The sequence below is a fragment of the Ammodytes marinus genome (assembly GCF_949987685.1).
Source record: "Ammodytes marinus genome assembly, chromosome: 24".
Lineage (NCBI taxonomy): Eukaryota > Metazoa > Chordata > Actinopteri > Uranoscopiformes > Ammodytidae > Ammodytes > Ammodytes marinus.
In genome coordinates, this window is record NC_137228.1 from 4,597,404 (window position 1) to 4,624,239 (window position 26,836).

The following is a 26,836-nucleotide window of genomic DNA, read 5'->3' on the forward strand; positions in this document are numbered from 1 at the left end:
TGACCTTTTTTCCCCCCCAAAGAAAAAAGTGAAATGTTACCCGTCCTGTCCCTGTTTGTTAGGGAAGTCCCAGAGGTACCCAAAATACCCCTGCACCCTGAATAGGCCCTTTATCAGCTACAGAGGGTATGTCTTTCCCATAACACACTGGGGCCTTTGCACAAAATCTAGTCAAGAGTCGCTAGGTTAGATGATATCGCTGCTGAAGCAAGTGCACAGCGGTTTGGCCGATTGTTTAAACCACAGAATGGCATCAGTTCCAGGCACGAGAGACCAGAGCCCCCCCCCCTTCCCCTCTCTGCATTGTTCTGCACAACACTTTATCTTCAGTTCTCCCCCAGTGCTTTAACTAAAGAGTAGTTGGTGTACAAACAACATGTTATAATAGCACCTCCAAGGATGATGAAGTAAATATCTCAGGTTTGTGATCGTTACTGAATTTTGGTGGAGTTTAGTGCTCAAGGACAGTCATAATATTTAATTACTTGAATAAGCTCCCGACCAAGCACACAAAGAATATCAAAGTATTTTTAACACTCTTTGCAAATACTGCTTAGTTCTATTTCCAAAGTCAACACAATGGGCACTTTATTCTTACCTGCTCAAAATGATATAAAGTGTGCTTTTTGGATTCCCTGGGAACTAAACCTATTGAATGTAGATGTAAAAAAAAAAAAAAATAGACAAATCAGGTGCTCGTAGATAATCCGTCGTACATTTGGATTGGTCCATTTGTTACTATTAGGCAGCGCTCCATAAATCATTGGTTGGGGGAATTGGGAGTATGGCCAATAAGACAAGACAAGGCCAAATTGACCTCATTAATCCATTTCAGAGTGGGGATAGCGGGCAGTGTTTTTTCTGGGGGAACAATATGCGTTTGAATGGGCTGCGAGTTGTAAGTGTGTTGGCTCCGTTTCCCAGCGCAAGTCGTTTATAGTCAAGGGAGCTGGACACTTGCTATAACATAGTTCCCCTTTTCCTGGAGGTCAGCATGACATAACAGACTATTTGGAACTAGATATTAACCTGAAGTGTAGGTGACCACAGACAGATATATCCAGACTTTTTATCTCATTTGTTGGTAAATAAGGATGACTGTGAATGATGATCCTCCCTTTAACCCATTGATGACTATGGCAATCTAGGATGCATGTCCTTAATGCCTGAGGGTTTTCTGAAAAAATAGTACAAATTGTCAAGTCTACCAAAACCTTAATATCTAAGCCTGTGTAGCACATGGAAACATGAAATAAAATACATTTAAAAGTTAAGGTTCACAGGTTTTATTTAAACATGCTCCCTTAGCGCTTACAAACCAACAAATATTTCTAAAAATCGTCAAAATTAGATGAATTAGAAAATTATTAAATATTGTTAATAAATAGATGCAATGTGTTGTGTGATTTTCGTCAGTAGTCTATAGTAGACCTTGATTCTGCGCACCAAACGCCACTAACTGTTCTGTCGCCGACATAGCTGGCCTATTTTTTTATTATTTTGTTTTATTTTTTGATTTTTTTGATTGACATGATTTTCGGCAATCCACACAACTTTTGGGTGGTCACGTGGTCTTAAAAAAATCAACAAAACCCACCTCATGTGTATTTGAACCAATGGCAGTGCATTCTATGCTGGGAATGCCATAAAAATTAGATAAAGTAATAATGCTGCGCGACACATCATCAGGCAGGAGAGCCAATGCGGCATCGCGCAGCAGCCGTCATCAATAGGTTAATCCCTTTAACCTTCTTCTTCTGCTTACCCTGTCTCACGTCTTTGCTATAATAACAAAACATTAGTTTTAGGGTATAGCTATGCAGAAAGCAGAAAGAGTATCCCTGTAAAAGGGTGGCCTCTGTGTCCATTCTATCGGCATTATCTCTGAAATTGTTCAGTTGCAGTTGCTCCCGATTGCTTCGCTTGCTTACATGGTTCCTGTGCGTGTCCCTGCCGCTGGATGCTTAATCTCTCACGGACAGGATGAGTTCAGAGGTCCAACATAGCTGCAGATAGTATTTATCTTGGAAGCATTGCCAACGACATAATTGACCCTGGGATGTACCAGGCTGATAGTGCCTTTTAAAGCTTTTATAGATGGTGTCCCTGGCACAGACCCTCACTAAAGGTTATATTTATTTATTTTTATATGGTATCAATAGACGTGGTGTTCTGTGTTTTCCCAGCTGCGTCCTTTCACACATTTTAATTCACTCGGTCCCAAAGCAAAAATATATCTTTAAGAATACCTTAAATCATAAAAAGAAATGTGCGCTTGCAATTGATAGCATTAGATTTACAGTCGAGGGAAGGAAGAATTTGTTGCAAACGAGGAAACACCATTTGACACCTTCCTTTCAGAAGATAATGAAATGCAGACGAATGGCGTCATTTTCTAAATGTCGCCCACCACCACCTGTAATGCACAATTGGATTTACAGCATTTTGTAAAGGACAAGGGGCTTCTCGAAAACACTCTGCCTGCGTCTGCTCAGTGATCCCTTGCGGTGCAGAATTATTGACGATGTTATTTTCCTGTAATTTAGCACCCTCTCGCCATGGTCCTACCCGCTTCCAATCAAGACGCTTGCCATGATCGATTGCAGCAGATTAGCATAATGGAAGTGTCTCCGAAAGCTACCAACACCATAGTCCAGAAATGCTTTAGAGATGCATTATATGACATATATTCTGGTCTATTTCGATGCTCTTATTGTTTTTTATGTGTTCACACAGTGCGCACAGTAACATAGTAAGCAGTTACATCAATCCAAAACTGCTTAAACCTATTAATACTTCTTTTTATTGAAGTATATTTATGTTAACAATAACCAAATTTAATTTATTATTCAATTCATTCCACATAGTAGATACACAAGTTCCCAACCCAGTTAAATTGAATACACAAAGCACATGACATGCTAGTATAATAGGCATCCATCAGCGGTCATTAGTTCTCTGGCAGATGGTACGTTTTTTTTCACTCCAAATTACTGAACAGATAGAACTAAACTATTGATCGTAGCGAATTACTCTAGTTAATTAAACGCACATCATTTTCATCATGGTATCGTTGGCAGGCAGCAACTGTAGGCACTTGCCCGGAAGCTCCAGCTCACCCCCGCGCTGACATCTTTATAAAAAAAAACCTCATCAGTTCAAATCTCAAACTGTGTGAAAGCCTTTTTAGGTGAAGCTACCCCTCAGGCTCATACAGATAAAAAAAAAGTTTTTAGGAAGTCTTTGATGTGGAGTTTTCAAAAGTGCTGATGGTGCATCTTCTCAGTTTTCTTTTTTCTGTCTGGCCAGCAGTATAGAAGCTTCTTGTAAAAATGAGTCATTAATCGCATTTAATCCTCGAGTCTGTGATGTGATTTCTTCGCGGAAAAGATGCCCTGCCCTTAAAGAGTGTTACCTTGACGTTTCTTAATCCTGTTCCTCCCAGTCACTTAACCAGCATGTGCATCTATTGATTATATAACTTACTGACCTATACATTCTTTACAAAGCAAACTTCTTTCCCACACACGTTAGCAGAGTTTGCTGAGGGCGAACGGAGCAGCTTGCTTAACTGTCACCGGGGCTGTTTGTCAGTGGAATAGCAAATGAAGCCGTGGCAAAGTGCTGTGACACTTTGAGTGGCGGCACAGACGCATCCGTTACCAGAATGCATCAAGGGAGGGCTGAAGGCTGAACACCAATTAACAGCCTGTCCTGTTTACAGTTGGCTTGCTACATGAGCGTTAGCAATGCCTAGGACCGTCTCTGAAATACACATCGAAATACATCTTGGTTATTACAGTGACCATCCGATGTGATGCACTGACTACTGACATGTCATGTTTCCTCTTTCATCCTAATATTTTTGAGTGAATCTAATTACCATTTAAATTAGACCTTTTGAATTGGCAAATTAGTAACAGCATGTTACCATTTCTGCCATTAAGTCTTAAGTACAGAGATTGCTTTATATTAGCAGACTGCTGGGCAATTACGCAAAATGTCATCCTTAAACATTTCCATACTACTAATGCCTCGTTTCCACCGAGTAGAGCGGGTCGGGTCGGAGCGGTTCGGTCCGGGTAGTTTGGCTTTTCATTTGCCAAAAGTTGGGTAGGGTACGGTTTAAGCGCACCTAACCGCTCTGAGCCGCTCCCGATCTCAGTACTCCTCCGTAGGGGTACTAGCGGCCTGAAAGCGGGCCGAAAATGCATGAGAAGGCGGAGCTACACACTGCCGTCATTTGATTGGTCGAAAGAATCATTTCCGCCATGTGTAGATCTCGCCAAGAGTGAAGAGAGTCTTGTGTTTTGGCGAAAATGTGAGCACAGCTCTGTTTATTGTGTGGTGTTTTTCCTCGTCAATAAATTAATCAGTTGGTTACACTGTGTCCCATAGTCACGTAGCTGCTGCAGCCAGCACTGTTCGCTCACTGTCTCTATGAGTTGCGCCGAGCGGTCTCTGTGTGTTTACGCCATAGATAGTAGTAAAATACACGCTCACAACAACACGGGGGGAATACATAAAGAAGCGGCTGGTTTGAATCATCTCCGCCGTTTGTAGTCACCTCGGCTAGAGTGAAGAGAGTTTTGGCGAAAATGTGAGCGCGGCACTGTTTATTGTGTGGTGTTTTTCCTCGTCATTAAATGAATCAGTTGGCTACACTGTGTCCCACTGCTACGATGTCACGTAGCTGCCGCAGCCAGTGCTGTTCGCTCACTGTCTCTATCAGTTGCACCGAGCCGTCTCTGTGCTCACAACACGGGGGGAATAAATAAAGAAGCGGCTGGTTTGACCAAGCAAAAACAAGAGACCGCTGGCTTGACCACAGTTGTTCCCACAGCCCGATAGTTTGACCCACATTCTGGCGTCGGCTATCGCAGTCCAGCCTAAACCCCGCCCTACCAGTAAGGGTAGGGTCGGCGGTGGAAACAACACCGAGATTCTTAAAAGTGAGCTGTCCCGCTCTGAGCCGCTCCGATCCGACCCGCTCTACTCGGTGGAAACGAGGCATTATACAACTAATAGTTCAATGTTATTTTTTGTGACTCCCCAAATTATCCGTCTACACAAGCACACGAGCCACAGAAGAAATCATACACACCTAGTTTTGCTTGGTTTTCGGGGTGTGGCTTTCTTAACACGTGTACGATCAGCCTGGTTATCTATAGCTTTGTACATCCTTATTGTTACTGGTTTTGCCAGCAAGCACTAGCATGAACCCGCAGGTCATCTGGGGACAGTTGTTGCGTTAGGCTGCCCACGCTGACACCTCCGCTCAGATCTGGAGATATCTTCATTACATCCACTCCCACATTCCAGTGCTCTCCCTACTACACACACACACACACACACACACACACACACACACACACACACACACACACACACACACACACACACACACACACACACACACACACACACACACACACACACACACACACACACACACACACACACACACACACACACACACACACACACACACACACACACACACACACACACACACACACTCACACACACACAGGAGGGAAGTCACAGCACCTTGCAGAGTAAAAAGTTCCTATGTGTATAGTAATGCAGGGGAAGTGCAGAACAAAGGAACAGAATTAAATGAAGGCAGATTATGAATTGAAACCACATTTACAACCCCGCCAGACTTGTAATCACACGCTCTCTTTGTTTGGCTGTGTGTACTATATCTGCATACATGACACCTAACATGTCCAGTCACGACGCCAAGAAGAAAATGTGTCAGTTTGTCAAGTGTGTGTGTGAAGCAACCAGAGATAAGCATCCCAGACATTCCACGAGTGTGCTCGAAACTTCAATTGTACGTTTGCGACATCTGAAATATGATCATCAGATAGTTTGTGGGGGAGGGAGGGGGGGAGGCTCATTTTGTCTGTCAATGTTCAATAATAGCTCACTCGCTCTGGTGCTGTGTTAGTTATTGTGCAAGAACACACATTTGTTTCCCCAATCTCAATTTCTTGTTTATGTTTGCCTTAAGATATTTAGCCCGAGCCAATATGTGAACAGCTGAACAAACATGTTTGCCTTCCTTCTTTATTTTGGCTACTGGGAGTAAAACATGTCACATTCCAAGCCAACACCCGATAAAAAGCATGCCACCGTAGCACTGTTAGCACACTTTTACAGTCCCCGTCATTGTTCCCGTTGTTATCTCCTGCAGATAAATCAGCAGTAGCTCTGTCTGTCACCGCTATCATGTGGGAAACGGTTAAAGTTCACTCTCCTTTTTACGACATAAGGTGTGAGAAATACACACGCTATTTTGAATCATTGAATCTGACTTGTTTTAAATGCATGCCTCAATTTTGCAGCTGCGGTGTCGAAAAATGTCTTCCTGAAAGCTGGGGTGGAGGATTTGGGGAGAAAATGGCAGTTGGGATAGAGATTCGAATCCATATACCTCAACCGCTCCACTTGTTCTCTTTGGTCCCTCCCCTATGGTCCCTCCCTGACACGCTCTACACCAACAAAGTCGTGCGAAAGTGAATGGACAGTCTCAACAGCCAATATTAACAGAGAATTGGAGCCTCGGCCTCGCTCTGATTGGTCAAAGTGTACAACTCATGTTCATTTTGACCAATCAGAAATCACATTCCCCAGCTTTAAATCTATCCTTCTTTTATTTACCACACAGAGGCCAATCCCATATTCTCCCCTGACTTGACACAACCCTAATTTGCCTCTTTAGTATTAACGTTGTGGTATAAAACAAGCTTTGACCACAGCAGCTCCCTTTGGCAAAAAACCACACCGAAAAAATATCTCCCTGTTCCATGCACTTCAAAAGAGGGGCGATGACATATTGCTTTCATTCTACTTTGCTTTGCACTATATTCTATAAAGGAGATTATGAGTGTATTCATATGAGCGAATCTCTTCTGTCCTCGCGCCAAACCCCCCCTGTCGTCACATTTGTTTTACGGGGGCAGATGGCGGCGAAGGAAAAGCGCTGCCAACTTTTGAGTTTGCCACACTTGACCCGGCGCATCTCGTGGTTCCCATAGTAACTAGTCACCAGTGGGAAATAAGGAACACACAAAAAAATGTTAGAGTGGTGTTTCGCAGCTGTTACAGTCTCTCTCTCTCTCTCTCTCTCTCTCTCTCTCTCTCTCTCTCTCTCTCTCTCTCTCTCCCTCTCTCTCTCTGTGGAGTTATGATCTGTGCCGAAAGCCGGGAGGTTAAAATGGGCTCATTTATTGAAATGAAAAGCAGACACTTGTGATTTTTTTTGTTGTTGTCGCCCACAGTGATGCATAAAATTAAAGCGAGGAAAGTGTCTCACAGTGCCCCAAGTCATTTGTCATTTTTTCTCCCCCAAAGAAATGATCACTGATATCCTTTTCACCTCTTTTTCTTTCATTTAACCACATTTAAATGCCTCGTATTGAAGTAGAGATAACGCCTTTGGCATCTTGAAACTGAGCCTTCTTAATCCCTAATTATGCATACATATTTATTTATTTTAAAAAAATGTCGAGCTTTATTTGACAGTATGGAGAGAAACAGAGTTGGAATGGGGAGACAGATAGAGGGGGGGAGGGGGTTACATACAGTAGAGGTCCACGGGTCGGATTCGAACCCGCGACCACCGCGATAAAAGGACTGAGTCCACATGGTATGCGATCTACCCACTATGCCACCTGGACATATTTATAACATTTAAATTTTAAATTTTTTGGTTTGCAGCTCACACCCCAGACAACAGCTTCCTGGGCTTCGTGGTGGAGCAATACCTCAACGCCAGCGACATCAGACACATCGACGACGTGAAGAGACAGAACCAGTCACTGGTCTACGGCAAGGTGGACAACTTCTGGAAGGTACGTTTAGTTACGCTACACACAGTCGCAGGTTTAAAGGCATTAAAATGTGGACAAGCAGAATGATGTAACCGTAACTTCAGTAAAGTTCTAACTTCTGAAAGTCCATCATAGAGGCACAGAAACACTCTAACACCTGGCTATACCTACAGACACAACAAACTCATTTTTGACTTTTAAGATGTTCACGTAGCATATGTATATTTTAGTATGTTTTTCCCTACTGAAGATGAAAGTGACTTGGCGGCGAAAAACTCTTTGAACAACCTTGGGTGAAAAAGTTTCACCGGCGAAAACTTAAATAACTTAATAAGTCTGGTTGAGGAGCTCAGAAATTTGAGCTTTTTGTTAATTTATTCTAATCTAATGCATTGCTCACACTGCGGCGCACAGACCAAGGGGATTACTGTGTCCTAGACAAAAGCAAGACTTACGAGATTTGCACATTGTTTGGCATGCCCACGGATGGTTGGATCACTGCCTGCGCCCTTGATCAGCTTTCTACCGACACCGTGTGCATTTCAGACTAGGCTGCTCCACATTCAGCTAACTCTCTCGATGTTTAGAGGAACTGGGTGGAGCTAGCATTGAAGCTACAAGAGAGATTTCTTTGTCTGGATGTAACATGCCTGTAGTGCAAAAATGATTCCCACATCAAGGGGCTGTGTGATCATGTGTGGAATACATAATGGGCCAAAACTAACTGGCTAATTAACTTGTAGTGCAAACACTTTAGGCGTTATGTAACGTCACCTATTCATTTGTTTTGCATACATGTTAAACCAGCCGACATGGTGTCATGGTTATATTCAACATGAATAACTCAGAAATTAGGTCATGGTGGTCCATGGAGGTGGTCTCTAAACCTTTTTATTTTTTTTCCCCCATAGCTATGTCAGATCAACCGTTCAATTTACAAATGTTTTCATTAATATTGATTCGAAACCGGATATTATTTAGCACTATTGTTTGCTGTAGGGATGGGGCCGATCCGATCCAGTATCGGTATCGGGTCCGATATGGCCGAAATCTGCGTATCGGATATCGGACTGACAGCTCCGATATTAAAATCCGTTTTTTTTTTTTTTTTTTTTTTTTTACTATGTAAGAGCGAACATGCGCCGACGTTCGGTGGAGGGAGAGAGGACATCACTTTATAATTTGACATACAGTACATATCAGTTTGTTAGCCAGTGAGCTAACCAAAGCTAATCCAAGTCAAGGAAGTGGAGAGGCTTGTGACAAATTCTACTATGTAAAATACAGCCAGAGAGAGAAAGACTGTTTAGACAAACAGACCACCACATATTCTAGTGGGGCAGAAGTGATCATTGAGAAGGATTTTTGCCTTTAAGATAAACCTATATGCATTTGTGTATATTTATTGCTCTTTTAAATTAGAATTGCTTAAGCCTTCCTAGCCTAATACATAACATCACCACCAACGAAAAAATGTATAAAAATTATGATATCGTATCGGTCAGTATCGGTATCGGCCGATATCCAAACCCCAGGTATCGGAATCGGATCGGAACTAAAAAAAGTGGATCGTCCCATCCCTAGTTTGCTGTATATAAAGGCATAATGTTTTCAGGCATTGGTCTGTTTGTGTGCATGAGGCAGGAGAGGTGAATGGATGTTATAACCGGTTTATTGCTTAGCCAGTCAGCGACCTTATTAACCGCAGTGAAACACACATACAACAGCCTTTTCGGCTTACGTGAAATAGAGATAGCAACTGTAGATCCTATCCCTCCTCCATCTGCCTGTGTCTTATCCAACTCAACACTGATTATTAATTACTTTAAGCTGAGTATTTCAACCATGTCATGCATGAACGGTTGACAGTTGTTGAATAACAGTTTTTAGCCTACCGTTTAGCTTGCCAACAAGTTTACAAGCACAGTATGTGGATTATTTTTTCTATTTCTATGTTTTCAATTTTAGCCTAGCTGCATTACATTTATTTCCACGTAGCAGCTGCCAACCGCCGCGGTTCCAAGCTGTTGGATAAGGCTTTAACTTTTTAAGCCAGCGCAGATGAGAGAAAAAGTCCTTTTAAATTGATCAGATAAAAATGATAGCATCAGTTCCTGGGGCTCATTATGTGTTCTTAAAAGCAGCCCATTTTACCATATGTTCCAACCTCTAGGATTTTTTTGTAAATCCTTTGCAGAGAGGGAGAGAGAAAGAGAGGGAGAGAGAGAAAGAGAGGGAGAGAGAGAAAGATAGAGAGAGAGACAGAGAGAGAGGCTAATGTGAGCAGAATACAGCCAGCGACCACTGAACCAGCACTACGAAGAAAAACAAAGTCCAATCTTGCGTAATCTAAAAAATATATTAATTACAGTAATAGCAACACTTATACAGACTGATTACCAAAAGGTACATTGTCAGGCTCTGAACCCTTTATACTGTTTTTCTTTTTTCTTTTATCCAAAAGGTAGCTGTGGGGCTGCTGTGCTTTGTGGGTTAGTAACACTTGAGTCAAAGCCATTCCGACTAGCTTTTAAAGAAGGGCAGCCCATCAGCGCACAGCAAGGGAACATTAGCTTCTAATCAGACTCCCGAGTGTGTTCATTACCCCCTGCTTTTAATTAAAGGGCCATTTTGGAGCCCACTGATAACGAGGCCGACCCACTCCCTACCTTCCATTTCCCCTCCTCTCTCTTCTTTAATCGTGCCGTCCTTCCATCGCTTTCTCTAACACATTAGAGTTTCAAAATGGTACATTCGCTGTTTGAAATAGAAAGCTTGGTCTCCATTGTAAGAAATCTATTTCTCCGTGAACTCGCTCGTGCTAAGCTTCTTATACAGCATCCAAAAAAGAAAGCAATGTCTTAATTCCACGTGTGATTGCATTTTGGATTGTCTACCGTACAGCCATTATGACAAATATCTGTGAGGGAAATGAAAGAACAACAAATTGTCTTCAAGGTCATATTTCTAGGTAAAATACAATATTCTTGACCTGTAAACTGTAAATAAGTGGACCAAACATGACACATTAGATCGCCCCGAGCCAGCATTTCTCCAGCCGATAGCCATGTCTTTCCTTCCTTGTGGGATTTATGTGGAGGAGGGTGGGGGGGTTAATGTGGGTTAGGCAGGTCGTAATAGTCTTGACGGAAAATACAGCATTGCAAAGGTCCTCGTACTCTCTCTCTCTCTTTCTCTCTCTCTCTCTCTCTCTCTCTCTCTCTGTGTGCCTGATCAGTATGCAAAAGGTGCTCAGGTCACACATTCATCCCACAGGTGTACAAAGCGGAACACCTTGTGAAGCAGACTGAGTCATTGCCCACAGACACACACACACACACACACACACACACACACACACACACACACACACACACACACAGTCTCCCATTCACACACATTCTTTTTTAAGGGCTTGCTGCTTTTATTTATTTTTTTGCATGTGTTTTTTGTTTCTTTCAACATGAGCGCTGGAAGTCAGAAAGGGAAAACTAAGTAGAGTTTCTGATGGACACCAGATGCCTTGCCGTTCACATTTAGTTTTCTCATTTTGCGTGATAACAGGACAGTTTCATTTGCCAACGAGATATTCAGGCAAATCTTTTCTGTTTGTGTGTGCGTGTGTGTGTGTGTGTGTGTGTGTGTGTGTGTGTGTGTGTGTGTGTGTGTGTGTGTGTGTGTGTGTGTGTGTGTGTGTGTGTGTGTGTGTGTGTGTGTGTGTGTGTGTGTGTGTGTGTGTGTGTGTGTGTGTGTGTGTGTGTGTGTGTGTGTGTGTGTGTGTCTGTGGGCAAATACTGAATGTGTGACCTGAGCACCTTTTGCATACTGATCAGGCACAGAGAGAGAGAGAGAGAGAGACACAGATAGATAGACAGAGAGAGAGAGAGAGAGATACAGAGAGAGAGAGAGAGAGAGAGAGAGAGAACGAGGACCTTTGCAATGCTGTATTTTCCGTCAAGACTATTACGACCTACCTAACCCACATTAACCCCCCCCAATTGCCACATGCTGACAGCACATGGATATCAGTTCAAATCTTTATTCTAAAAATATTATTGGCGGATAATGTCGGTTCGAGGGGAAATTTGGCGGTTATTAATAACTGCGGGCTAATTAACAGCGTGCACAATTTTTGGGGTGGGGGGAGGGGGGAACCTTGTCCTGAATGAAATGTGTGAGAAGCAGACTATGAACTGCGAGTGATTACTATTTTGCCATTAAGTCATCACAGAGTTGACTAGGGGGGAAAGAGAGAGAGAGAGAGAAATAAGATTGGCCAGACCACCTCTGAAGGGCAGGCCGTTTCCATAGCAACCCAGTAAGAGGAAGGGTAGAGCGAGGGAGCCGAGAGTGACTGCCAGTCTTCTCTCTCTCTCTCTCTCTCTCTCTCTCTGTCTCTCGTTCCATACATACATACACACTATACACTACACAAAAAACAGGGGCGACGGTGGCTCAGGTGGTAGAGCGGGTCGGCCAATGATCGAAGGGTTGGCGGTCCATTTCCCGCCCTGCCACTTGTGTCATGGTTGTTGTATCCTTGGGCAAGACACTTCACCCGACTTGCCTCGTGTGAATGTATATGACTGCCTAATGTTTGTGGTGGTTGGAGGGGCTGTAGGCACTGAATGGCAGCCATGCTTCCGCCACTGGTATGAATGTGAAAGAATGGAATATGGAACGTTGCAAAGCGCTTTGAGTGCCTAGAAAAGCGCTGTATAAATCCAATTCATTATAACTCTTATCTATCTTATTACTGGTATAGATTGAATCAAAGAGACCAATCAGGCGGAGCGGCTTTTACCTGGCCCCACCTCATTAGAGCACTACATCTCAATTCAAATGGGTCACTGACTGTCCCCCTGTGTTAGAATGTGTTTGATAAGGCAGAAGGGGGAAACATGGAGAAAGGTGAGAATAGGGTAGGAGATGCACAGAGAGGGAGAAGCTGCAGGCCCTTCTGGCAGTAGATCAGAGGACATGGTGAAGAAAGGCAAATCACGCTGAGCTGACAAGGACACACACACACACACACACACACACACACACACACACACACACACACACACACACACACACCGCTGGCATATGCAAAGCAGAAAAAGGCAGCAACCATCGCTCCGCTCGTACCCTTTACAGCGCGCTCATAAACAGACAGCAGTGTGTTTCATCCTCCCCTCTCATGACGGATAACCCAGAGTGCAGTTTGAACATTAAATCCTTTCCCTTTAGTTTTATGAACTAAATCCCGTGTGACTGCGGGTGTGGAATCCCGAAGTGGACGTTTGAGGAAAGAGCCGGGGTTGGATCGGCTATTAAATCGACTCCTCCCTGTCACCCATGCTTTATCGTTTTTTTTTTTTTTTTTTTTTTTTTTTTTTTAGGTCCAAGACACTTCCCAGCAGCAGTGAAGCTGTTTGTTGCTACTGCACAACTGTGTAACTCAGATTCTGTAGTGTTAAATATGATCTGTTCCATTTATCAGGAGTATATTACAACTAGAGAAAGGCTAGGCTACAACTTCCGAAGAGAAATGACTCGCGCTCGCTGCTGAAAGTCTGCAATGGAAACATTGAAAACGGTTGGAGTAGAAGTAGCAAAAGAAAAAGATAAGCTAGCTAAAAAACAGTAAAATTCTAATTCAAATTCAAAAAGCATGTTAACCAAGCACAGCAAATGTTGTGATCATTTGGCGTGAGAAGATATATACCCATCTCTATAGCACCTGTTTTGTTCTAATGCTTCACTAAGGTAGTTTGAATATATAGAAATGGTGGGAAGATCCCCCACCTGGTGCCGTTAGCTTCTGTACACACGGTGTTAAGCTTTTAATTGCGCCCCAATGAAGCGTGTGAAGTTACAGGTGTTTCCATGGCTGCAGGATAGGCAGGAATATTACACCTGCCACATGTGTTTTTCTTTTTTTTTTCTTGAACTCACTTTTTCTTCCATCTCTCCATGTTTTCCTCATATGTGCACCCAACCTCCTGTTACACTCGGATGACTGCGCACACCCACACATAGCTAGCAGTGATTGCATATAGCATCTCCCTTTGGTGTCTGGGCAGTCAAAAAACATGGCCCTACACCAAACTCCCCAATAGGTTATACACTGTTATGTGTAATGGGGCGTGGCAGGGCATCCGAGTAAATAACATCTCCTTAGTGCACGCCAAGCACTTCTAGATACGGTTTAAAGCACACAAGCTGTTTATTTACAGGTACACCTGTATGTGTGTGTGTGTGTACCTGTGTGTGTGTGTGTTGGGGAAATTACTTCCTCCCGCTCTGAAGCATGTGGCAAAAGTGAATTTCTGTCCTGACTGACAAGCTTCCAGTTTTTTTCCCCCGCGGTGGGCCCTTAGAGTGTGTGAGTCTTCTTTCTCGATGGGAAGATGATCAGAGGTGCGCTTGATGTTTTGATGTGGAAGGCAGTTTGAGGGTTGAGCAGGTGGGAGCCACGGTGCACCTGTCTGCAATCTGATGAGGCCTGAGCTCCTCTCGCTCCTTCTGGGTTACTATAGAGTCTCATCCAAGAATGCCATACAATATAGCAGAAGTTAATTGTTTAAGTTGAAATGTGCTGTATACTTCTTCCCCCCCCCCCCCTGCTGGCTTGACAACCACTACCTGTCCAGATAAAGCACTTGAAACACCTAAACGTGCACTCATCCCTGCAGCTCTCACACACTCTTCATGAAGCTATGGAGAGGTTTAATAATACATGGGAAAACAGTGCCGCACATGCTCACATATCAAGTGAATTGCTTTTACGTCCACCCCACAGATCCAAGCCGCTGCATTACTGTAAGCCATTGTACAACAGCAATAGGAGTACCATTTGTGTTTTTACCTGCTGTCTAAGAGCTATATTATCTGGCTGAAGTAGAAACTGACAGCAAGTTAGTTTGCTGTGTATACACCTGAAGCTATTTTGCCTTTTACTGGGAGGCTCAGATGTTTTGGTCTCTCAGCCAGTTAGCTTTCCTCCCCTTAAACCTGAGTGACTCCCCACTGTTTCCTCTCTGCGCCAGAGTTTACAAATTCCCTCTGATTTACAAGGTCATAAAACTCACCACCTCTTCTTCCTCCTCCTCCTCCTCCTCCTGCTTCAATCACCCTCTCCGGCTTAAAGCACTTATTTTATTTTATAACTCCCCAAGCACGGACTCCTGTGCAAGGCCGCCGCCATTGATCCTCTTCCTAGTTTTCCAGTTGCGGTATTTCGCAAGGTTGACTAGATACATCCACATACAGCGTAGATGAACACACACACACACACACACACACACACACACACACACACTCTGCCTAGCTAGATAACAAACGGGCTGTATCCGAAGACACTGAGGGAGGAAAAAAGTCATGTAATGTTGTCAGTCTGTCTTCACAAGTCATAACGTCTCCCGACCGACAGACAAGGCTTGTGAATTGAGGTTGACATAATGTTATTACGTGAAGGAAAAAACTAACTAAATCCACAATGGATCTTGTGTGTGTGTGTGTGTGTGTGTGTGTGTGTGTGTGTGTGTGTGTGTGTGTGTGTGTGTGTGTGTGTGTGTGTGTGTGTGTGTGTGTGTGTGTGTGTGTGTGTGTGTGTGTGTGTGTGTGTGTGTGTGTGTGTGTGTGTGTGTGTGTGTGTGTGTGAAAGTGAAAGGGAGGAGGGTAGATTGGCATTTGCCAAAGCAAAGCTTTACGGTCAGAGGACATCGCTTGCCAGATGCTCTCTGGAGCGTGGCTGGGTTTCTCACACACATACACACACAAACACACACACATCCTGCTGCCTTGAAAGACTTTAGCAGGTCCTTCCTTTTCCCACACTTCCTCTCATGTACAGTAGCTCAGCACCTATTGCATTCTTACAGCTGATTTCATCACACTCCAACAATGTCCACCTTAGATTTTCCTTATGACCCATTTTCTTTACTTAAAGTACTTTGCCAAAGCTCATCTATTATTCTAATTGCTTTAGCTCAGTTTGGAAAAGCCTGCATTGCAGCAATCGTAAAATGTATGAGTCCAATCATTCACATTATTCAATAAGGTTTCTTATGTCATGTGCCAATCAACTATTCACTAAAATGAAGTATGCGCTAGTTAGGATACTGCATTGGAAGCTTTGTGCCTCGCTTTTAAACATCCTAAAGTGTCTAAGCTCTTAATTTTTTCGCAAACCCCACATATTTTTGTGTGTGTGTGTGTGTGTGTGTGTGTGTGTGTGTGTGCGCGTGCGTGCGTGCGCTCCTCAGGTACCCAGCGGTATCCCTTCTTTAAATCCCTTCATCCACACACATAAATCCTAGCTCAGCTCTCCTGAGTGAAAAGATTACAGGATAGTGATTCCACCTTCTAATTAGAACTTCAACCCTCTCTCTCTCTCTCTCTCTCTCTAACACACACACACACACACACACACACACACACACACACACACACACACACACACACACACACACACACACACACACACACACACACACACACACACTCACCAGGCTGCTTTAGTTACAGCAGGCTGGCTGAAGGCATCTGATAGCTAAGCCCCCAGGGAGCCTGACGAGCGGCTACCTGAAATTTAAACCCCAAAAGGTAGCGCCGAGGTAGACACACACACAACCCACACACACACACACACACACTCTCACACACAGAGAGTTTCAAAGGCGGTCTGGTGTGTAGGAGTTGTGTGCACAGGTAGCTTTTAACAATAAAGAGGCCTTGCTGCCCCGCGAGTGTTGATAGTATCGGTAATCAATAATATTCATGCGTGTGTGTGAACATACTGGTGAATGCACCATTGAGGCCTCCTGTCATTAAGGTGGAAACAGTCCGCTTTCTTCTATAGTGTCTCCCTGAAGAGCTCGGCCTTTGAAGGTACAAGAAATAAAGTGGACAAAGGCACAGACACACTGGGGAATGTTACATTTGTACATTTTGTTGAGTTACATGGCAGTCCTGTCCTCCTTTTTTTTCTTTTTTGTTAATCAAAGACCTGCTGTTGCAATCTCAGCGTGGGGGGACGGTGAGAACACACCGGGCGCGTTGGGTGTGGTGGCGGCGTTGAAAAATCCTATTTTTGCATAGGGAACCATTGGTTTAGGCGCGAGGATCCGTTGGCCACGGCAAAGCGGCGCTTTGGGCGCTTTGGAAGCGTTACCAAAGCGTCAACGCGCCAGCAAAGCGTCAACGTGCCATGAAAAAAGATGAAAAAATTGAACTTTCAACGCTCCGTTGCGTGACGTTTAGCCGCGTTGGCCAATCAGCGGTGAGCTTGACCCGACGTCACAGACACGAGGACCGGAGGCGGAGGACAACACAGGCAAACACCGAGGAGGGAATGTATTTACGGCTGGCTGCCTGGTGCTGTATGAAGCAGCTCGGGGTTACAAGACGTGGGGAAAGTGGGGAAAGTGAACCAGGAGAATGGGCTTCCTGGTTAATGTGCGGCTGTGCATTAGCCGATAAACCAAGTTAGCGCCGGTCGGATAGCATTAGTTAACTCACCCGGTTGTGTGCGGCCACCACCTCCATATAATGAAGCCAAACATAACGGCTTAGTCCGGGGAACTTTCACAACGAGTACAGCGAAGCACCGGTGCTTATATCTACGCCAGCCACGGTCCCCTGTCACAGCCAGGTAGGGTAATGTAGGCTACTTGCCTTTATTTTCTACTGCCCTGCACACAATGCTGCTGTAAATGTGTTTGGTATGGTGCTGCCTTGCTGTTTGTGTTCATTTCCGAGTGGCGTGAATCTGTTTTAAGGCTATTTGTTCCGTTCAGTTGCTGTTTATTTGTCTTTTGGCACAATTGTTGGCCGTGTTGTTGTTGTTTTTGTGCGGACATGATCGCTGTTGTGTCGGGTCGGTTCTGATCGCAGCCATGGTTGATTAGGGGAATAAATATATGGGGGGGAGACTAGCTGCGAAGCGACGCGTTGAACCACTTTTTGACACAAAATGACCAAGCGCCAGATCGGGCGCGTTGGCGCTTTGGCCCAAAGCGCCAATGCGCCCGTGGTGTTCTCACCTATAGTTCCATCTTAAACTGATTTACCAGTTATTAAAACAGAAATAAAAACGTTGGGGCTTATTATTAGGCTTCTATTCCCAACTGATTACTGTAGAGATTATAGGCTAGGTCCAAAAAAATATATATATGTTGAGTTAATTAAGCAATTTATGATGAAACTTTCCAACTGGACTGACTTCACAAGCCTCCGAACTCATGAAAGAATGCAGAGGTGAAGTGCAATCGCTGCGCTAAAAAAATATCAGTGGACCTTAAAAGTGCCCTTGAAGATGCACTCATAGGCAGTGAAGTATGAAAACGATCACTGGTTTTGACATACCAGACTTTTCATGGAGATGATAAAATATTACAATATTTATAGCGTTGATGCCAGTAAGATGGACATGGCTGGAGGTGGGTTTTATTGGCATGTTTTCAGTTAGACTATAGTAGAACAATAGCAGGTTACTGTGTACTGATGCTATTTTCAGCTCCGCCTGCCATTGTTGCCAGATGGTCTGTCAGGTATACTGTAGCTCGAAACAATAGTTCACCGGGCCACGTAACAAAGTAATGCCACTGATCCCCCTCTCAGACCAATGTTAATCCAAACGGTTGATTCAGGGATATTTTACTGGATTGCAGCAGCTTAACTAAAACAACCTATCTGTATACTGTGTTAATTTGTGTCAGTGTGTTGCCACATGTATGAGGTGTTATCCTATTGGTGTGCCTCTCTTTTATTGGTGTGTCTTTCTCATATACTCTAAAATGAAGAGACCAGTCTTGATTTTTCTTCAATCTTTATCTCTACATGACTTATTGAAAATGCTCTAAAGGAAAATATTCCTATTGTAAAATTGGTAGAAAAATGTAGTAGTATAAAATCAAAATGTTCATTCTACTCAAACATATACTTATATAAATACTACGGTTGTCAAACGATTACAATTTCTAATCAGAGTAATCACAGGATTCTGTGGATAAATCACGATTAATCACAATTAATTTTACCATTCGAAAAATTCGAATTTTCTCTGTATATTGTTGTATGAACGGAAAGATAAAGGACAGAAGGTGGATATGTACATTTAAAATTAGTATTTTTATTAATTGAAAATCCAAATGATGGTTTTAATACTGAAAATAAACTTAAATCAAACTAAAATATATAGCCTACCTACCACACCATAATTCAATTGGTCTGTCTCTTTACTATGTCTTTGCGCAAATATAGGCTATATAATGGCATTTATTTGGTGAATCTATAGGTTGTGCATTCTTGAATACAACTTGATTACAGTCCGCTGTGTGTGTGTGTGTGTGTGTGTGTGTGTGTGTGTGTGTGTGTGTGTGTGTGTGTGTGTGTGTGTGTGTGTGTGTGTGTGTGTGTGTGTGTGTGTGTGTGTGTGTGTGTGTGTGTGTGTGTGTGTGTGTGTGTGTGTGTGTGTGTGTGTGTGTGTGTGTGTGTGTGTGTGTGTGTGTGTGTGTGTGTGTTTATACGCGCGAACACGTCCTAGGGGACTGTTCATTTGTGCCAGGAAGCCGACGTTATGTTGATGTCTACTCACACACACACACCTCAGGAAACTGCAGACGTTTGTGTCCTCGACATCAACTGTCACCCGCGGCAGTTGATTTTATATACTATCTATGCCCCCGACACAGACGTGACTGTTAGCAGATTAAAACACGGCATGGGCTAACGTGCTGCTATGTTTGGCTGTGCGCAGCTACTGATCCTGGGTCAGCCATAACGTTAGAGTGACTGTAGTACAGAGCCGGTGGGATGCACGGGGCGGATCATTCTGCACATGCGTTAATTGCGATTAAAAAAAAATGAACGCGTTAATTCCAGAAATGAATCACCCTGCGTTAACTTTGACAGCCCTAATAAATACAAGTGAGAGACACTGAGCATTTGGAGTGGTCTCTTAAGTTTTTCCAGAGCTGTATGTTCCAGGTAGAGCTCTCTTAAGTGAACTGAATCCATCTCTCTTTTTCGTTTGCAGGATAAAAAGAAATACCTGGACACCATCCACGGCTACATGGAAGTGCACGGCACAGTGCACGGCACCAGCACCGTGCACCTGCCCAGCTACGTGAAGAACCACGGAATACTGAGCGGCAGAGACCTGCAGTTCCTTCTCAGAGAGACCAAGGTGGGTCACAAACCAAGTTTTCCTCCGACATATTTTAAATGCCGAGAAAAGGAAATATGGCAGGGCTAATTTGCAGAATCTTGAGGCCACATTTTTTTATCTTGTGTGCCAAGCCTGTGAAACCTGCTCTAATCATGCCAGTGATAGTGATTGGCATGTGTGAGATGCTTACAGAAAAAAATGGGATTGCTCAGATATAAAGGCAATACAAAAAATGTGTAGCGTCATTTTTCAGCACATTTCAGTGCAAAAATTCAAATTTTGGATGTTTTCTGGGTCTTTTTTCGCCCTGATCTGATTGGCTGCAGGTCCACAGAGGCACTTCTCCATTCACGTCATGCCCGCTCTCTCCCTCTCTCACCACTCAAACCGCCCTCATTCACAGAGACAAGGACGCAGCCACAGAGACCGCAGCCTGCCCTCAGCCTAACACACTATACATGTTCACAGAATGTTAAACACCGATAGCTTTGTTAGCCGTAGTCATGCTACCATTGGCAGCCTATGTTGTCAGTATTGGTTGACCCATTCCTTTCACATTTGCCTTTTCCCCTACTACATTCCTATTGAAATGCAGAATATCATTCTAGTCAAAGCCCTCATGCACACCAGTTGAACCCATGGAGAAATCCAAAGATTCACATCACTGCTTTACCTGGTAACAGTAATATATAAATAAATGATTGGCCAGTCATTGCTTAAGGGAAAGTCTGTAAAGGACTATCAATTCAATCACAGGGCCTACTTTTCTTGTAGGCTCACAGCAAATAGGAAAACAGTGCATTTCTACTAATACGGAGCTGATAATTGCCGTAGGGGGAGATGGAAATTAAAATAACAATGTCCTTGAAAAGCTGACAACAATGTGTTGCTAAAGGTGGGGAGCATCATTAGTGCTCGCATTAGAAAGGCAGAGTCTGTCTTTTTTTGGCTCCCGAAGAAGAGACGGCTTCGATTTCTCTAACCTCTAAAAAACCTCACGCTTTCCCCAAAAAAAACCTACTGAGCTACTAAAACCATGAGGCCAGTTATGTTGGAGGCATTGCTGGAGAAAAAAGCAAAAGGTGTATAGTTCAACGGTGGAGCAGGAGTGTTGAAAAGCAACTCGCCATAGGGTAGAGAGGGTAACAACCATATACTGTGTATATAATAGAGGGGTTAGAACACTCGAAAAATGTGCTCAAAAGGAGTGCCTTACAAAGAATAGAGGGGCTCTTGGTGTGTTGGATTCTTGTAGCCTGGACTCCCCCACCACAGTTATAAACCTCCATATCATCTCATTACATGTGTTTCTCCCTAGGTGTGAGGGAGAATGGCCAATTAGATCGTACTCAACTCAAAATCATTTTAGCCGCGCCATTGTTGTCTAAGCACTTACAGAACAAACAGGAGGGCTTGTTTCTCCTTGTACTCCTCGTTGCCTGCATTCCCGCTGCCTGGGATAATTGACGATTGTGGTTGGTTTTTTTCTCACACTATTGTAAAAAAAAAAAAATCCTGCTGAGTGAGTGTGGAGGCGCTCCTGTTTGACATTTGGTTTTCTGAAAATGAAAAAAAATCCCTTCACATAAAACAGTTTTTCTCATTCAACTTCCCACCCTCCTATATCATACACTACTAACCCATTAGTGATGTATTCAGCTCTAGAATACAATTAAGAGACCACTCCAAATGTTCAGTGTCTCTCGTTTGACTATTTATAGGCATATGTTTGAGTAGAATGAACATTTTGATTTTATACTATAAACTACTGACAACATTTCTACCAATTTCACAATAGGAATATTGTCATTAAGGGCATTTCCATTGAGTAATGTAAAGTTCAGGATTGAAGAAAAATCCAGACTGGTCTCTTCATTTTTTCCCCGGGACTGTATATAGTTTTTAAGGAAGAAGTCCAGTTTTTTAAATGACGTCTTCCATTGTCTTACTACATGAGAATTGCCGTTGTGTTTAAGCTTGTTTTCCCCACACAGTAAAAGAGCAGGTGCAGCAGTTACCCAGAGCAAAAACAACCGTAATTAACTCGCTGGCTCGTTAAACCCAGCGGGGCCGCCATGTTTTTGTAGTTGCTGTGTGTGTGTGTGTTACGGGCTGACACAGAGCCGTGACACAGCACAGTAGAAAGCTGCTTCTTCTTTATATGACATAGTCTAGTTTGCGTGGTGTCCTTGGGCCTGGTCACCTCGTAAACACTTTATTTTACATGCATTGCTCTTAAAGGTGTAAATGGCAGAGAGGTGAAACTCAGCTGCTCTTCATTTAGTTAATCATCTGAGGACTTTTGCCACCACGCAACATTTGATGAGTGATTAAATTATATTGCTCATGAAATGCGTCTGTGTGTTATATAGCCTGCGACGTGTTATCACACTTTCATTTGAATTAAAGCTAAGGCAGGACATTTTCAAATCAATAAAACAACAGCTCTGGTGTGGAGTGTTGGATATCATAATGCACAGTGTCCTTGACATACAGCACCAAGCAATGCAACAAACAACAGAATGGTATACATACACACTAATAATAAAGCCACGATCGTCATTGATTTCTCCTTTTTTTTATCTATAATGGTCTCACCGGAGATGCAGGCACCGTTCATTTGTCTGTATGGATTTACGGCTTCTGCCTCTCAACCACTGAATAGCTCTCTCTCTCTCTTTCTCCTTCACCCCCCTCCCCTCCTGGCTCCCTATAAATAGTGGGTGACTGTTTCTCAGCATTGAGAAGCTTTTGCAGGCACACACACACACACACACACACACACACACACACACACACACACACACACACACACACACACACACACACACACACACACACACACACACACACACACACACACACACAGAAGAAGAAGAAGTGGGCTCTGCTGCCACCTGCTGGCAAAAGCCTGTTGCAAACAAAGATACTGAAACCACTTGGTCATTCCCCCACATATGAGCCATTGGAGCATAATTCACACCCCGGGGCTGATGATTCTCACACACACACACACACACAAACACGCTCACGTGCTTCACGCTTACAGTGCTGCATTGTGTATTAAAGAAAGAGCGTGCCGTCCATCAGACTTTTCTCTTCAGGGCCTACGGGCCGATACACACAGGCCAATACAAACACACACACAGGCTGGCCATTGTAGCCGACCAGCTACAGCCCATCAGTAAATGAGCCACTAGCCCGTTGCCACCTCCCTCCCTCCTTCCCTCTCTCCCTCCCTCCCTCCCTACCTCCTCTCTCTCTCTCTCTCTCTCTGTCTGTTTTATGGATAACTGTTTCACGCAAATATTTGTTCTTCCCATCCACACGGAGTGAACTTGTTATTAGAGCCCCCTATTGTTCTCTAGACAAACAGTATTTGCGTTAAAGTGTGTGAGCCGGACTGTGAGCGCTTTTATAATACAATATACATGCAATATGTAAACACGGACATGAACAGTTTGGTTACTATACAGAATATACAACAATTACTCATTACTTCATTTGCATATTAAAGGACAGGTTCAACAGGTTTTTCCTCCCTTGTTTTAAAGAGAAAAAGGCTGCTGGCTCGACTGTATTTTATTTTTTTGTGCTGAATCTGATAACACAGGGAGGCTTGCTCCAACAAGGACCTAACCGTCCGCTGCTATCAGCAAACAACAGAAACTCCTCAACACGGCCGGTGAACTTATCCACCTCTCTGCCCCTCACCGCTTGTTTCACTGGCTGTCGGGCTGCTTCTTGCCCTCTGTGCTGAGTTCCAGAGTTGTGTGTAAGCTGAAAAAAAGTGTCTTGCAATTGCTCCATATAAAGTACAAGAATGGGATCCAATTTGGGAAAAGAGACTTCAGTGTGAACAGACACGGATGTGATCGGCCTACACAATGTTTAATGTAGGGGCGAAGATTATCTCATCGAAATACATTCTTTGGTTTTTGTGAATATTTTGCAATGAGTTTGAAACTATGAAAGAGTAATTAAAGTAAATAGGCTATATAGAAATGAACTATATTATCAGTGAAGTCATTTTCATTGCAGCCATTCTACTTGATGTATTTTACGCCCCTGTAAATCACTTCTTTGAATGGCCTTGTGTCTGAATTGTGCTATATAGATAAACTTGCCTTGCCTTGATTAGGATTCTCGTACACAAGGTTATGCTATGCAATTGAAACCCAATGCTAACCGGTTTGTCCGTTGTTTTGTGTTTTGTTCTTTGCTGCAGTTGTTTGTTGGTCTGTCCTTCCCTTACGAAGGCCCGGCACCTCTTGAAGCCATCGCAAACGGATGTGCTTTCCTCAACCCCAAGTTCAGCCCGGCCAAAAGCAGCAAGAACACAGACTTCTTCAAGGGCAAGCCCACACTCAGAGAGGTGAGAAAAGGCCTTTAAAAGGATTCTGTAGCACTGTATAAAAAGGTGTGTTTGTTTTTTACTAACCTCTGGTCTCCCTGTGGCAGCTCACCTCCCAACACCCGTACGCAGAGGTTTACATCGGCAAACCGCACGTGTGGACGGTGGACATCGAGAACCCTGTGGAGGTGGAGAGGGCCATCCACTCCATCCTCAGCCAGAAGGTGAAGCCAAGGCACACGCGCGCGCACACACACACACACACACACACACACACACACACACACACACACACACACACACACACACACACACACACACACACACACACACACACACACACACACACACACACACACACACACACACACACACACACACACACACACACACACACACACACACACACACACACACCTCTGAAGACTTTTGCAACATGTTTAAAAAGAGATCTTCCTCATGATATGTCTGCATGTCTGCGTTTGTAATTAAAGGTGGATTCTGGAGAATGCTTGTCATCAAAATCAGTGAATATCTCCTCCCGATCCGCTCCCTGTCCGTACAATGTGTTTGCTGACAAAAAAATCTGGTGTTAATACACAGACCAGGCTCTGTAAACTGACATGTTAATAAAAGGGGGCCCATCCTAGCTAGCAGCATGCCAGTTAACATAACCTATGTTGTGTATTAACTAGTGGTGGGCCGTTATCGGCGTTAACGTGCTGCGTTAACGCAAAACTCTTATCGGCGATAAAAAAAATATCGCCGTTAATCTCTTATTCCACCTCCTGTTCGGCTCAGGGGAGATGGTTCCCTCCAGGGCCGATGGCTGTTCGCCGTCGGGGTGAACCCCCTTCCGTGTGTTCTCTGGTCGGGTAATAATAGCCGGGGGCCGTTGTTGACACTTGAGGAGCCTTTATTGCAGGAGCGAAGCTTCTCTCACACACCCGCCGCTCTCTCTCTCCATCACTTGCCCACGACACACACCACCTGGCTGCAGGATCGCTAATGTAACACTCAGCGCCAAACCCCCTTCACAAATCTGTCTATTCAATGTTTACTTATGAATGTATCCATGTACGTAACTCTGACATGTACATAACTTAATTTATTGTTAATAATATGGTCTGTTTATAAATTCGGCATATGATTAAAGCATCTAAACGCCCGTAATCATGTTAAACGTTTACTGTTTTTAAGTTATTAATGCCACTCGCTCCCGCAGATACACAGCAGAGGGAGGTCTTATATTCAGCCATTGCTAAAGGGAGTGCTGTATTATGGAACGGCCGCTGTGGTACGAAATTCCAGTCTCAACAATGTTTCCTACACGAAATTATAACTCTAGCGTCTACAGCCCGTTGTTTTCATGTAGTGTAACTTGTGTAATGTGTTACATTATTCAGCTGTTGCCGTGATGTCGGCTAACGCTGATGCTAATGATAACTAGCTCTCCGTCGCACAATAGACTGTAGGTTGGTGTTGCAGCCAGCTGTTAGGTGAAGCGCTGTCCCACAGGTAAAAGCCATGGACCTATAAAGCCTGTCCAATATTCACTCTAGTCCAGCTTCTTGAAAAGTTTATAAGGACTTTATTATTTATGTAAAAATTATATTTAATGTTTCACTTGAAGCACAAAAGTAATGGCTTTATTTTCTGTTATAGCCTATAGCCTACCCAACAAATTAGTTTTTTCGTTTTTTTTAAGCACAAAAAACAGTGCAATGTTGTGATTTTTAGCCTTATATCTGATTAAATTGTTAGAATATTATTTGTTCGCAATAATTAGACACTCGTTCTGATGACGAAATGAAAGCCACCTGGCTTGAGAAACACGTTCTCAAAGACTTACTTTGAGTCATTATTTAGGAGCACACACATATTATGAATGAATTCAAATGAGCCATTTTAATCTAGATTAATCTAGATTAATTCCAAAATTAATCTAGATTAATCTAGATTAAAAAAATTAATCTATGCCCACCTCTAGTATTAACACTGGATCATGGAGGAATATTCCCCGATTTGGAGAAATAGCCATTTTGACAACAAGAGTTCTGCAGAATCACCGACTCCACCTTTAATCGTTTGGTTATAAAATATCAGCGATTGTTAGAAATGCAATCCTTCCAGTTTCCCAAAGCACCAAGCCTGATACACAGTTTGATATGAGTGAAAGCCCTCTGGGGAAAAGAACTACAGATCCTATTGCATCTCCCCGTCCAGGCCCATGCATTATTTAAAAAGCCTGGATCGGGACCTCGTGTTGTGTTTGTGCTTCGCCGAGCGAGTCGGAACAATGGCTTTGTTCAGAGGAGGGGAAAAAAAAACAAGCCCTGCCGAGCCTCATATGCTCTGTGATCCGAGGTGGGCTGGCTCCGGCTTGGCCTGGCGCTACCTCTCCTCCTCATCTTCCTCCACACACACACACACACAGCACACATGCACACACACTCACACACACACACACACACACACACACAC

At 43.6% G+C, this 26,836-nt stretch overlaps 1 protein-coding gene across 1 annotated transcript in view; it reads left to right on the plus strand.

The window, feature by feature from the left end:
* Nucleotides 1–26,836, plus strand: part of mgat5 (alpha-1,6-mannosylglycoprotein 6-beta-N-acetylglucosaminyltransferase) — an 83,891-nt gene that overhangs the window by 50,460 nt on the left and 6,595 nt on the right. Inside the window, exons 11-14 of the mRNA XM_080053181.1 lie at nucleotides 7,729–7,862; nucleotides 19,867–20,016; nucleotides 24,227–24,373; nucleotides 24,460–24,576. Of these exons, the coding sequence (XP_079909307.1) occupies nucleotides 7,729–7,862; nucleotides 19,867–20,016; nucleotides 24,227–24,373; nucleotides 24,460–24,576 (548 nt within the window). The remainder of the gene's footprint in view (nucleotides 1–7,728; nucleotides 7,863–19,866; nucleotides 20,017–24,226; nucleotides 24,374–24,459; nucleotides 24,577–26,836) is intronic.